Raw genomic sequence first — 14,885 nt, 5'->3', positions numbered from 1 at the left:
CTCATTACCAAAGGCATCATGCATTATTTGAGTTTCTAACTGTATTTTCAGTAATTATTTGACTATAGTTTCTACTTTTGCTAAAATAAAGCAGAAGTGATGCCAAATACTAAAAATGAAAAGTCTGAAATTAATTGTAAACACAAACAAATATTGTCTTTCTTCAGTTGTGACCTGAGCAACATGAGTGTGATGCAAAAAAAAAACAAAAAACCCTTACATTTCCCTGCTACATTTCAAAGGTAGATAATAGAGATTTGGCATTTATAAGTGTTTTTACAAAGACAGTGTTACGTATTTTGACATTTGTCAACTAGAACTAAACATTCAGATTTAGATTTTCAGCTTTTTCAATGTACAAATCTTAGTTTGTGGACACGTTGCATCTCAAAAAGGCTAAATTATTATGTTGTTTCTGCTTTCAGCAACTTTTAAGACAATTTGACGTGCTTATTTATTTTCTGGTAACTCATTTTGAGACAGTTTGGTCCAAAACTTTTCAGTTCTGGTCTGACAGCTCATTTCTCCTTGTTGACTAAAGAGCAAGCAGCAGCATTGGAAGCATGTCGCACTGATCTGGATGCACATGCGTGGGCTTGTTCTGGTGCTTCCGTCCTCAGTCTCGTTCAGAGAGAAAGAGAAAGGAAGACATGTCATGTTCTTTCTTGAGTTGTTGTTTTAAATCTAAAAGGAAGTAACTGAATTTGATGATTATTGTCATTTTAGAACTAAATAGACTGAAAGACGATTAAAAAAAAAAAGCAAACAGGTACAGCATAAATAAATGACGCGAGCCTGCAGCTGGTTTTTATCACTTCCTGTTTATTTTTTTCTTATTTCCTTTCACTTAAAGTTTTTTTTTTGACATGTTAGGTTGGTGTCTACAAACAGTGTGGCTCATAGACAATAATTGGCTCAATTTTAATTTTATATTCCATCCTGGTGAGAGACATTTTCTGATGCAGCCATATTAATATATTTTTTGTGTATTATTCTTTTAAAATAAATGAAACTGAGAAACTTTAAAAAAAAAAAAAAAAAAATGGATCCTGTATCTTGGCATTTTTTTTGGACTTCATCCTTCTTCTTGGAATCTCTTTTTCACAGAAAAGTATTGGCTGAAAAATTCCAGGCATTTGATTGTTTGCTTAAATCCAGGAGAGCATAGGGATTTCTGAATATTTCCTGAAAACAGATTTTTTTTTTTTGGCAGTCGCACTGTGCTGATAACAGTTTTGAACTTCCCCGGTAAATTGTTCTGCACTGTTTGCATTTTTTTTTTAAATTACCAGTTAAAGTTCTATTTGAAAAAACAAAACAAAATAATAAAACAACAACAACAATATGTTGTGAATTCTTAAAGTCAAACCTCTAAATAAAGTCAGCATTACTTTTCCCTTCAGAGTGACTGACTGACCGAGGAGTTAATTGGGAATTATTGCTTTTATGGGATAATAAACAGCAGGCAGCTTACAGGAAATGACTGGGTGGGGTTAAAGGTCCCATGTTTCAGACAAAATACACAAGTGACTTGCAAAACTCTTCGTAGCAAAAATGTTGCCTCAGGACATAGTCTTGTAGGTAAAAATAAAGTCTGAGGATTTATCTGTTTTTCTTTGCTTATTACCACAAATGTTCTGCAGTGCTGAATGATTTAACTGCAAGCAGCCAGAGGTTACTATGGGATTCTTGTAATGTCAAAACTTAAGAAAAGCAGGGTATTGAAAAAAGAAACTAATATGTTTAATATGACATTATTTTACTTAAAGTAGAGAAATAACAGTTTTTCCTACTTCAACTTAAATATAATATATATTTTTGCTTTTAGTAATAATGTGACTTGCTATTTTATGTTGACAAAGAGTTAAGCAAAAATATTATTACATTCTAGTTGCTCCTGGCACGCTGCACAATGTTGCCTCAGACAGGTCAGATAGAGATAGGTGTGCAGCAATAAGTAGAAGGAAAATTTAAGAGGATAATGCACCTGGTGTCAGATCTGCACTCTGAAAACATGACGCAGTAAAGCATGCTACTTGTAGCTTGCTATCTGTAGCGTTCAACAGCATGTTATTCTTTTTGTTAAGAATTGGAGCCTCTTTGAATAAAATACTTCAAAACTCCTTTTTGCTGCCTCCATGTGTTCTGGGAAGTGACCAAAGTGGTTAAAGTCAGCTGAGGTTAGACATAACCCTGATCAGCTGATTTGGAGAGGGGTAAGCCCAGTTTGCAGGTCAAGAGAGTGATGCAGTGATTACCTTTTTTTTTTTTTTGCTCCTCCTCAGCCAATCGCAAGATTTGAAAGAGTAAACAAGACATATAAGTAACTTTTAGGGATAAGGGTAAGAATGCGTGATGGCGTTCGCACCAGCCCTGTTTAGTTCACCTTAATCAAACTAGTTTGTTTGGCTATGAAGTTTGATTCATTTGGGGAGGTGTGAATGTGCAATCGAACTCTGATGCGGACCAAAAAAGTGAACCTTGGTCCACCTAGGGAACAGTTCGGTAGAAGTGAAGTCTTGTGTGGTTTAAATGCATATGTGCCCATAGAGCGTTTTGGGTAAATACAACCAAAACAAATGTACAGAGAGAAATGACTCATGGTTTTTTACCGAAGACAAAAGAGAAATCCTCCAACCTCTCCATTTCTGTTTACATTTTTGAAGAAGGAAGTTGGTTGTTCTCAGTAGGGTTTTGTGTCGTTTCTTTCAGTGGTTGGAGGAAGTTAACAACTTTTGCTTTGCTTCTGAAAGCTCACAACTATCCTGCTTTTCTTTGTTTCCTAAAGGACCAGAAGGAGCTCACAGGAGACTCATCGTTGTGTGTTTATAGCAAAAAATGTTTGTAAGAAAACAAGTTTGTTTTTGTAAAATAGGGAAACATGTAGTGGCCCTCTTGTAGCTATTGTAGTTGGGGGAGGGGCACATCTATGTTACTCTATGCTGTTACAGCTAGAGGAAACTCCAGTCACTCCTGCACTCTGTTTGACATTTCATTAAACAACTTTCAGACGTAGCAGTAGTTCGATGGGAAATTTGAGGAGTTTAAACTGCAATTGTTCATTTTGCAGGAATTCATGTTTTGCTTTTTTGTGGGGAGACTTCTCCATTTAAAAAACTTTTTTTTTTGCTATTCTGGTCTTCACCAGATTGCTTTCTAAGTCTTCTGTTTCCTTCCTCTTCCTCCTGAAGGATTTCTCCGTCCCAGACTACCGCACTCACATGCAGGATCCACAGGGCCGCAGACGGCTGTCCTTGCTCTCCGAGTTCCACCCCGGAGCCGAAAGGTGCTCTCATCTCGTCATCTAAGCACCAGATTTTCTTTCAATTCCTGCTGGATCTTTTCAGATTTGTTCATATTTTACGAACAATTTGTGGTGAACCGTTCTCTAAATACGTTTCATGTCTGCTTTCGTACTTCAGGCCTCCGGAGAGACGCCATGGTTACGACCAGCAGTTTCACTCCGTTACAGCGCAGGCAGAGCACGAGGCCCTGGAGGTCAAACGCCCTCGCATGGAGACCGTTGCCGAGGCCCATATCAACCGCACCCCTCCCACTGCTGGGGGTATTGTGCTGCCCATGCCCTACACTGTACAAGACAGCTTAAGAGCCACTGTTGAAGTCAAAAAGGTGGGGCCTTATTGTTTTAGCTTTTCCTTCTCTTCCCTCTCGGCTGAATCTAGGTTTTATAACTTTACTTGATTAAGTTGGCAGAAAATCAAGCCTGACGGTTCACGCTTTTTAAACAAATTTTGTTCATCAGGAGTCTCCGTTCACCATCAAAGTGGAGTCACCGTCGTCGGGAGGACCTGCGCTGCACATGGGGGAAGAGCAGGACACGTCTCCCTCCAAGCTGTCCAAGGAGGAGCTGATTCAGAGCATGGACCGTGTGGACAGGGAGATTGCGAAAGTGGAACAGCAGATTTCCAAGCTGAAGAAAAAGCAGGTGGGGGTAAAGCGAGCCAGGCGTTTTGTCACTGGGCAAGGCTGGAAAACAAAGTTTGTTGTATAAGAAACCTTGGCCTTAATGAAATGTTTCATAATGATCCCGTTCAGGGAAAAAAAAGAAGCTTGTTCCCAGTGGCAGTAAAACAAAACAAGACAGACCTACTTTGCAAATAGCCAGAGTTTTAGGTAACAAAATAGTGAAATTTACATTCTGTCTTAATTCTAAATAATACATTTTTTTGTCTATACACAATATATCACTGTATTTAATTAAAAGTCCTACAAGTTTTTTGTGATAGCTGGCCACACAGTACCTAATTAAGTTAATGTGTATACAGTTAATATCACTGTATACAAAATGAATGAGCTTCTGGGATCCAATGAGCATCAGCTGATTATTGAGGCAGCATTCAGGTGCTTTATGCTGTTTCATGCAAAAAAATAAAAAGAAGATAAATACTGAAATTCCAAAGTTTCAACATATGGAAACGTGTGACTGTGTGTGATTTTTATTTTAAATTATTTTATATTAAGCTTTTTGGTCTGAAATTCTCATCTCGACGTTGTCTCCTAGCAACAACTCGAGGAAGAAGCAGCGAAGCCCGTGGAGCCAGAAAAGCCAGTGACCCCTCCTCCGGTGGAGCACAAGCACCGCAGCATCGTTCAGATCATCTACGATGAGAACAGGGTACGTCCTCCAAACTCACCTTCCATCTCTGATGGTGTTATTCAGTTTTCCTGTCTCGGCTGCAGTTTGTCTCGGCTACAGCCACCCATAAGGCTAATTTGTCTGTTTTTAACTGGGATCACAACATTTCTTCTCGATCCTTGCAGCAGACGGGCTGTAACCGTCTCTTTAAATTCAGTTTTTCTCCATTCTGCCTGTTTCTCTTTTGAAATGAAGCATTTGCTTTGAACCGCAGTGGAGCTGTATTAAGTTGCTTCCACTAAGAAATGAACATTTCTTTCTGCTTCTTGCTCAGGCATCCTGACCACAAAACACGACTGGATTTTGATTCTCAGAACAATTATTCAACTGTATCCACTGTTGCTGCACTTTCTTGTGGTTTTTTTTCTTCTTTTTATTAATTTGGCTGCAGTGGAAAAGAGTTGGGATGTGTTTTCAATGGAATCTTTAAAAGATTTGACCATTAAAACTTCTTAAAAATCACTTAAAATTACCTTTTAAAAAGTGGCGTCCAAACTTTTTGTCACTCTGGTCAAAGTTATCAGCTCAAAAAAAAAAAAAAAAACTTTTATTTTTTTTATCTACTCAGCAATAAACTAAGTATAAACTATTCAATTTAAACAAATTTAGCTTTTTATTTTGGGCTCAAATAAAGAAAATGACGTAATATTTTGTCTGTTTTCAGCGATTAAAAAACAGGGTCTTTGTTTGAAAAACACACAGACTGTATTTAATCGAGTTTTAATAGAGAAACTAACATCAGGCTTTGGTTCACACAGGTCTGTTTTAGAGAGTAAGGCAATGAGTAGCTGTTGTCGTAGTTACCATGGAAATAAAAGGAAACCTGAAAACCTTTCCTACAAAAACTACTTTATTCTGGAAGTGGGCACTTTAAAATGTTCCGATTTAATAAAGCTCAGAATATCATTGACTATATACAAAGCTTACAAAAGCTGCACACAGACATGGTTCAACATGAAATACATAAACTATGAATTTGATTCTTTAAAAAGAAAACTAAGCAAATATTAAAAACAACTTTACTTCAGTTAGAGGGATTCGGGTGTGGAATAGTTGTGAGGCATTCAAAGAGTTTTTCACTTAAAATAAAAAATATATAGAAATTATTTGCTAGATAAATACAATAAGGTTTGATTGTTTTCTTCTGGGTTTGTCTTCAGATTCAGCTGGAAATCTGTGGAGATGATTTTAGGAAAATATACAAGAAAGATTCTGTTGTTTTGATTTCGATAATTTGCTGTACTTTTAAAAAAAAAGTGAATGTATAATAAGGTTATGCTTCCTACAATTTTGTGTTCTTGCCTCTAGCAAGAATTTTAATATTGTTTATTCATGTTTTTTTTGCTTTTTTAATTTAAATTTTTTGTCAGCAATGTGTTTTTCTTTTAACTTTAACTTGTATATTAAAACGTTAAAAAAAGACAGAGGGGAAAGACGATTGTAGTCGGGCGACAGCAAAAAATTCAGTCCAGGTGCCGCAAATGGCCCCCTGGCCTCACTTTGAACAGTCTCGGGATAAAGGAACTGCGTTTCATGAAGTTGGAAAACCATTTCTGTGGGGGTCACTGCAGTTCATGGCTGGGAGACAGCGTTGTGGTCGGAGAGTGCTGAGACTCTTTCTCCTACTCAGTCAACCATTAACCCTGGAGGATGTGAAGGCGCTCGCTCATGCCAGTTAGTCTGGCAGCTGCACTTGTTTGTCCCGTCTGTAGATGAGCTCGGGAAATTACACACTGAGTCATTATTCTCCTAATGATCTTGTCTCAGCTAAAAATCTGCTCTGACCCGGGAAGAATCTCTTCCAAGCCTCCATAATTATTTTCTTGCATCACCATTTTTTGCTCTTTTCCCCCTTGCAGCCCTGCAAGCTGGCCACTTGCAGGGCCTTTAACTTTTCAACTTATTGACATGTTGCAGCTATCAATATTAGTGTATTTAATTAGGATATTTACTATTGCACTAGCTCAGGGGTCTGCAACCTGCGGTTGCGGTTCAGGAGCCACAAATGGCTCATTGGATCTTCCAAAATGGCTCTTAATAACTTTGACTAACACTAGCGAAGAACCAACAAATGTTTCTAAACTTTGTTATGCAGGTTTGGAGAGTTTTTCTACTTTTTTCATGAAATAATTTCACTTAGAGGTGGGAGACATGAACTTAAAAATTTGTCATAATATTTTGTGATACCCTTGACAATGACAATGATAAAAGTGACAATTTTTATTTTAATTAGGACACCAATCGCACAAAAAGTGTCATTTATATCACTAAACTGTTCACAGTAACTCATTAAGCGTCTGTTGTGATGTCAATGCTTTCTTTTCAGAAAAAAGCTGAGGAGGCCCATAAAATATTGGAAGGTCTTGGCCCCAAGGTTGAGCTGGTATGTTGATGAATTGTGATTATTTTACGGATTTATTTCCTTTAGCTTTAAGGATCTTAAATGATTAGAGATGCGCCAATTCAAATTTTGTCTAGACTGTTTTAGAGGCGGGTAGGATAGCACTACTTCAACATATTTTTACTCAAGTAAAAGTAAAATGTAGCTGTCCGAGAAATTACTCAAGAGTAAATAAAGTATTTGGTTAAAAGGCTGCTGAAGTAATGAGTAACTGATAAAAAATAAATAAATAAAAAAAAATCAATCATTTAATGTTAAAACATTATATCTTGAGTCGGCTGAAAATTTAAGAGTTATTTTGGCATTTTAAGGACCAAAATAAATAACGTTATTACAAAATATCCAAGAATTGTACTCGAATAAAAGTAGTGGCACTTCAAAATAAAATTACTCAAATAAAAGTAAAAAATACAGCAAAATAAACCTACTCATGCAAGGAAATGGTTTCTAAAATGTTTCTTAAGTAGATGTAACTAGTTATTATCCAACTCTACAATTTTTATTGCTTCCCGATTCTGTTTAAAAATGGAAGATGTAAATAAGGACGGCATTTAATTCTTGCCTTACAGCAATGAGTGGTGCTTAGTTATGTGCGTGGAAAACACACTTTTACTGATATGTTACATCAAAGACAAAAGGTTGTTTATATTTGTATGATGAAATGATGTTCCAAGATGTAAAGGATAAAACCTCCTTTTACCCTTCTTGCTATCTGTTAAAAATCTCGCTCTCTCTTTCAATTCAAATGATATTCAGACATGTTTGGAAACATCAAAAATACTTTCTCACTCATCTTTTCTTCCTCCATCATGTTCAGACACCTCACCGCCTAACATTGTGTCAGCGTCCACACACAAAAAAACATACGTTGTTGTTAGCAGAAGCTAGTAGAGGCTCACATATGACTCATTTATTGAGAAGTTTTCATTTGGCTCCGCCGGTCAGGGTCGGTCAAGCTAAAAATGATCTAATTTCAGTCACTAGCAGATTTCTCGTTTTGTCCCTACTACTAATGCACAAGGATGACATATTGCACAGCAGCCATAATAATTATTTTTTGCTTCTTCTTCTTCTTTTTATTAGCCTTTGTACAACCAGCCGTCAGACACAAAGGTGTACCACGACAACATCAAAACGTGAGTATCTGTTTTTATTCATATGGTTAGCGTGCCGCCGCAGACGCTCGCCATGGAAACCGTTCAACTCCGACCCGAGGTCTCATAAACCTCTCTGATAATTCAGTATAATCTGATTGCTGAGTCACCTGGCTGACTTACTACTCACACCAAGGAGAGAGGCTATGAGAGGAAGCGACGATGTGTATGTGCGCGTGTGTGTGTTCAGAATAGGTTGCATGAGGGGTTGAAGGCTGTGTCATCTGAAACAACAAAAAAAAAGACCTCTTATCAGCATGTACCACGAGAGTGACCCATCTGGCTCGGCCTTTTATCAGGACAGAGAGCAATTCTGTGTGAACCGAGTGAACAGGCCACGCTCTCAGGGTCAATGGCCTCACTGCCCCCCACCCCACACACACACACACCCACACACCACCAGCATTTGTAAACAAAAGAGTTCCCGGTATTTTGTATGTGTCTCTCTTTAAGCGCAAATCTTTGCTGGATGGATTACTGGAAAGATTCAGAAATGCCTTTTTTTTTTCTTGTTTAAAGGTACCTGCCAAACACAGACATAACATGTTTATAGGAGACTTTTTGACTTTTAGGTGTTTAAAATCCTTCAGCATGTTTAAATCTCAATTAGATGTTTTCCAAAGTTTAGAAAGTGCTTGATTTCTGTATGAAATCCTACAGACTGTTGGATATTCAGACTCCACAGTTTTGTAATAAAGTGCAATCTAAGGTTTGATTAAAAGCCTAAATCTGGAAAATTTTATTTATAGTTAAAACCAGACATGTTTTTAAACCTAATAAAAAAGACATGGATGCATTTCTTTTCACCGTCTGAAGTTAAATCAGACTAAACTTCTCTTGATTTAGGTCAGCTAAAGTTAGCAAAATTATTTGTATTTGTTAAATGCCAGAAAACTTACCAAAAACATTTTTTAGAACTTCTTTTCTGACTTTTTTGTATTTTATATTTAAGCAATGAATTTGCGCAGAATGGTAATTTACCTTCAGACAATTTGTTTGGATTGTTTCAGTGTGATAATTCCCAATGGCTCAATAACTTATTTATGTGTGTAATTGAAATAAAGGGTGGCTTATGTTTTCTATATTATTGAAATTGGAGGATTTGTTGTTTTATGGTGTTTAAGGAGTGTGAGTGAAAGACATTTCAAAACACAAAAGTTTTTTCATTTTAGTTTGTCTAGAACTTTGAACACTATCACCAAGACATTATTAACAACAACTTATTGAAATATATTTTCAATAATAATTGAAATTGTCTTTTTTAAAAATATTTTTATCTCCAAAGTGTGTCCTTTTAAAATGTTCAAATTTTACTGTGGGAAAAGTTTATGAACCCTATCTTGAGTTTGCAACATGCAGGTGTTTTTAAAAAAGATATTTTTTTAATGTTTTTTTTTTTACATTTTCTAAACTCAACATTCAATCAGTAATATTCCTGTATAAACACAAAATCTCACTGGACTCCTGTCTTGTTTCAGAAACCAAGTCATGCGGAAGAAGCTGATTTTGTTTTTTAAGAGGAGGAACCACGCACGTAAACAAAGGGTAAGTTTCCTCACCCTGGAGTTACACGAAGCCAAACTTGCATCTTGTTTTATATATTTGTGTGTCGATATTATGGATACAACATGATAACTCCTATCCTTTCCCATAGTCGGTGTAACAGTCACAGCCCAATACAACATGTGACCACCTGTCCTCATGTGACCCCTGCTTGCAGTGTTGAAGCACTGGTTACAATTTATTCTTACATTTTTTAAGAATGACCGGCAGCACTTAGTTTGACTTTACGATATACTTCCTTTTTACCTTATAAAGTGAACAAAGCACTATAAATTAGTTGCAGATTATTTCAAAAGCAAATTATTTACTTGGGCAGCTGCGTTGTTGACTAAAATCTGATGAGACCACACAAACTGCTGACCTGTTGTCGCAGAGTCGGTCATTTCCAAACAACGTTACGTGGTGTCACGTTTGTTTTGGAGCCAGTTTAATCCAAAATGACTTCTGAGAAATATATTTGTCAGCAGAGTGAAGTTCAGAGTCTTTTTATTTTTTTTTAATTTTGGCCGTGGATGTCCTCATGTGATCTCTAAAACTGGATCTGGTCTCCTTAAAGGCATTTTTGAAAACTGGATTTCATGTCTGCGTTACCCCAGCTTCATGGAGGCGATTGCAACCAATCAGAACCCGTGTTCGCATAATGTCCTTTCAAAACTGTACAATAAGCCATTCACATTATTTTGTTATGTTTTCCCTAATAATCCAAGTGTTTCTTCACCTGTTACATTTACACCAGTAGTGTTCAAACGGTTTGGGGGCCAAAAATGTCAAGTTGAATGTACTGAGGGGGCCACAAAATTTTGCATCTCATTGTTTTTATTGAAATTGCTATAAAATTATTCTTTTTTTTCTTCTAGTTTACCGGCTCAACAATAAACCAGACATGTAATATGTTAACGAAACAGCCAAAGCAGTCTAACTGCTGTACCTGCGTCATGGCCTGAGTCAGCAAGCATTTTTTCAGTTGTTGTCAAGGGCCGCATAAATTGGAACTGCATGGCAGCATTATCAACAAGCCGTGCCAAAACAGAGACTAAACATCTGCAAACCGGTTTCCTTTAAAAATATTGTCAGCAGGGCCAAGACTCGAGTTTATCAAGGACTGTGACTGTCTATGAATGTTCACGCGGATATGTCTTTAGAGGCAAATGATACAGCAGTGCACTTTTAGATAAAGTATTATCACTGAAACAATTATCAGCAACGAACTTAGTAATTGATTAATCTTTAACAGGGGTATAAAGACACAGAAAAAGCCCAATGTCTGAAAGAACAACATGTTCAGTGGTGTAATTAAGCCAAAACTGTGGAAAAAATATAACCCTTTTGGAATTAAGAAAACAAAAATCTTTCTCAGAACTCCTCAAGTGGCATAGCTTTAGCTTTACCCACTTCAAATTCTGTGAAAATAAATCCTTTCAAATAGCTTTTTGCTTTCCGGTTATTATTTGCTTAAAAGAATAAATAATCAATAGATCAGTCCTGCAGTCCAGTTGACGTCAAGTCAAGCAGAAAGGGCTGAAATGTTCACATGATGTTAGAAGTATTTTTTAGCTGCAGACGCTGCCTTTGCTACAAATGATCCACTGTACGCAGTGGAATAATTAAAAGAATGTTACATCTTTGTATTTTAGGCAATAAAATGTTTATTTTCATATTTTTAAAATGAATTATTTGTTTATCTTTATATTTTTGTTTTTCTAGTATTGTGTGAAAAGTCTTAAGTGGTTAAGAGAAAAACCTGCAGAAGGCGCCAATTTTTATCTGATTTAACTGATAGCTAAAATAATTTAGCTGCAGCCCTAAAGTAAAGTCAGGACGTTACAGTGATAATATACACCTTCTATAACAAATGCAACTGAAGTAGACAGAAAACAATAAAAAATAGTTTTCAAACATTTCTGTTCAAATAATGATATGGCGCTGCTTCGGCACCAAATCAACTTCAAAACGATGCGACGATACGCTGGACCTGCTCACCGAGGTTCTTTTGACTCTGTGGGTCATGGTTGTGGAAGCTGTAAAATTATACAACCGCTGTATTATTTAGGGAACAGGAGACGCCTCGGTTTCCCCCGTTTGTTTGGACGCATTGTGTGGGGCAATAACAACTTTTGTATGCAGTGGAATAATAAATATTGTCACATCAAACAGCCTTTCTGAGAAGTGCCTTGCCAAACCGCAGCCTTGTCGGTTATTTAAATATTGCAGAATCACCTTGTGTTTAAACACGCAGATCTTTTTTGTGTTGCTGCGGTTCAGTGAGTCTAACCTCTCTGGCAGCTCCTTGTCGGGTTCAGGCAGACCTTTTGGACCGTGAACAATGGCAGAGCGCTGGTGGCCTTGTGCCAAGAGGAAGGTGAATTGTCGGTCCCTCGCTGCAGAAGGTCGGAGGGAAAAAAAAGAATAAAGGGCTATTTTGTCCTCGTTAGCCTCTTCGAAAAACATTTTAACTCTTTCCCATCAAGGCATTTATGGATTTAAAAAGTTTTCCTGACCTCGGTAATAAACAGTGTTTTTATTTGATGATTTCAACATAAATTTGTGTAATAGAAATGCAATGACCCATTGAAGAGGGTTTGTAAACATAACGATTGCACCGGAGCGGATTGTGAATGGGACGGGAAACAGAAATGGAGTCGATGACAAACTGAAACCCACAACAAACAACTTCCTCACTCGCTCCTGCTCTGGTCTCAACCAACTTGCTTGACTTGTTTAAATAAAAAAACAAAACAAACAACAACAAAAAAACCCAACTGCAGCATCGAGTGTTTGAAGCAGTGGTCCCCAACCTTTTTACCACCATGGACCGGTCAAGGTTTGGAAATTTTGCTGCGGCCCGGGGGTGGGGGGTGCACAGTAAAGGCCCTCCCCGCCCAATTGTCGCGGATTGTTGCTTGTGATAATCGTAACTGATCCTCCTGTACTGTGAGGTGTGTCACGACGATTGATCTGGTCCAGTCGGTAGAACGTTGGGACCGCTCCGATTTAAAATCGGGTATAATCATCATTGTCTTGGCCCGACTATCGCAGCCAGTGGGGTTCTCCCTGACAGAGAACAAGAACACAACCTGTTAAATGTGACAGGTAGCCAATCAGAAAGCGCAGTAACCTAAGCACGGAGGGGAAATCCCAAACAGTTGACATGGCACAACTGAGAGACGGGTGTTCTGTCAGATCATCATACGCTGACAGTATGTGTTCTGCTACATGATATGTAGCAGAATACTAGCAGTTGCTATTCTGACAGAATAGCATACTTGCTATTCTGACAGCGTATGATGATTTGACAGCACTAGACAGAACACCTGTCTAGTGTTTAGTGCAGCAAATAGAGCGGCTGCTCACACTGTCATTTATCCAACGCCTTTTCTTTTTGTTACGGATGTTTGTGAGTGGAATCGGTTCGTGTGTGGTGTGTTGCTCCTGCCGTGTGGCTGGACACACGAACCGATCGAACCTGTTGGACTTTTATCGGCTCTGTGGTCACAGAGGTTTGGAAAATCGGCCGACAATTCTTAAATCGTGCCGTGTGAACCAGACTTAAGACTTACAAGCTCCACTCCTGTCATCTCGTCTCGACCACTGCCCTAACGCTTTCTGACTTTGGTCGCTATGGTAACGTTTACGCATCCCTTCAGAATAAGATACAGATGCGCCACACAAACAAACCTTTTATTTTCATGAAAATTTTACTCTCGATAACGACAAATCAGTGGGAGCCCTGAGCTTGTTTCTCTGCAACGAGACGGTTCCATCTGGGAGTGATGAGAGACAATGACTCCCGAGGTGTTGCTTATTCACAACGTGCTTTGGTCTTTATGTGGCGAAGCAGTTTGAAGGCTTCATTGCCTCTTTAGCGAGCCGGTCACCGCTTATCATGCAGAGCGGGCTTGGTTTGTGGGAATCACCTACCGGGATAAATCCGTTGTCCTGTCTCTTCTCTGAGCATTTTTCCCTTCTCTAAGAAACTAAGAAATCTGATCTGTTTCTTACTCATTTTGCTGCTGGTGGGATCTATGTTGGCGCGCAAGATGTAACAGAGAGAATCCAGTTAAAGGATTTTCAAAATAAAAGATCCTTCAGACTCAGATAATACATTAAACGGAAATATTTAATTATTTCTTGTGCGGCCCGCCACCAATTGGTCCACAAACCGGCACCGGGGGTTGGGGACCACTGATTTAAATAACGCGCTCATGTTGTTGCTTGGTCTCCTACAGAGAATAGTTGTGACCATGGTTGGTAGACGGAGTAATTGGTTTTGTTGATACCATTATTGTTGCTCAGGCTTTTCCAAATATTTGAGGTCAAACTGCAGATTTTGATTTTGATCAGTTTTGAATATGACTTTATGTAAAGTTGACTTTTTTTATCTTTACATCCTGTCATGTAAAGCTTATTCATTCATTAATTTGTGATTCCTCAAACATTCATTCATGTTTGAGGAATCCTTTAATCTTCCATGGCAACCATTCAAGTTTGTAAAATGTTTGGTCTCACCGCCTTTTCCATGCATCTCCTCCCTGGAGCTACAGCTTCCACGCTGAGCTTCCGCCTCACAGAGCAGCCCGCCCCAATTTCAAGATGTAACATTACTAAGTCATATTTCCTTTAAGTTATATTTGATGTATGCAACATTTTTATAACGCTATATGCGCTACAAAATTGCACTGTGCCTGTATATTCACCGCCCCTTTAAGGAGAGAACATTTAATTTGGTCAGAAAATGTAAAAAAAATTGAAAGATTATCTTTACTTATGCATCTAAGCCACGTGGCTCTTTGGACTTCCCACAATAAAGAACACACTAATATTTTTCATTATAGATACAACAACAAATGCAGGTTTGAACAATTTTTTAGTTTTTTTTATTTTCTTTTTATTTAATATTTTTATTAGAAGGGAAGGAGACATTACAGGCAAAATCTTTACTCTTAACAAAGTATGCCGTGATATACATCTTCTTTATGGCATCGATAGAAACGAACAGGTTACAGAAATAGAAGAGGTAGAAAGTACCTAACTGACAAAAGGCATACAATTTACCTCCTATGAGTATTTTTCTTTTTCATACAAGAACAAGACACAAGAACAAACCTAGTAA

General features: G+C 37.8%; 1 protein-coding gene across 9 annotated transcripts in view; it reads left to right on the top strand.

The window, feature by feature from the left end:
- Nucleotides 1–14,885, top strand: part of ncor1 (nuclear receptor corepressor 1) — an 80,133-nt gene that overhangs the window by 7,692 nt on the left and 57,556 nt on the right. For all 9 annotated transcript variants that reach the window (XR_003597228.1, XM_028030855.1, XM_028030860.1 and 6 more), the window contains 7 exons: nt 3,192–3,286; nt 3,423–3,630; nt 3,764–3,946; nt 4,523–4,636; nt 6,984–7,040; nt 8,142–8,194; nt 9,691–9,757. Coding sequence is in view for 8 of the 9 variants with exons in the window: in XM_028030855.1 (XP_027886656.1) it covers nt 3,192–3,286; nt 3,423–3,630; nt 3,764–3,946; nt 4,523–4,636; nt 6,984–7,040; nt 8,142–8,194; nt 9,691–9,757 (777 nt within the window). In the remaining variant the exon portion in view is untranslated. The remainder of the gene's footprint in view (nt 1–3,191; nt 3,287–3,422; nt 3,631–3,763; nt 3,947–4,522; nt 4,637–6,983; nt 7,041–8,141; nt 8,195–9,690; nt 9,758–14,885) is intronic.

This window comes from Xiphophorus couchianus, chromosome 11 (genome assembly GCF_001444195.1).
Source record: "Xiphophorus couchianus chromosome 11, X_couchianus-1.0, whole genome shotgun sequence".
Classification (NCBI taxonomy): domain Eukaryota; kingdom Metazoa; phylum Chordata; class Actinopteri; order Cyprinodontiformes; family Poeciliidae; genus Xiphophorus; species Xiphophorus couchianus.
Note: the sequence above shows the minus strand (reverse complement) of the source record. Positions and strands in the feature narration are given on the sequence as shown.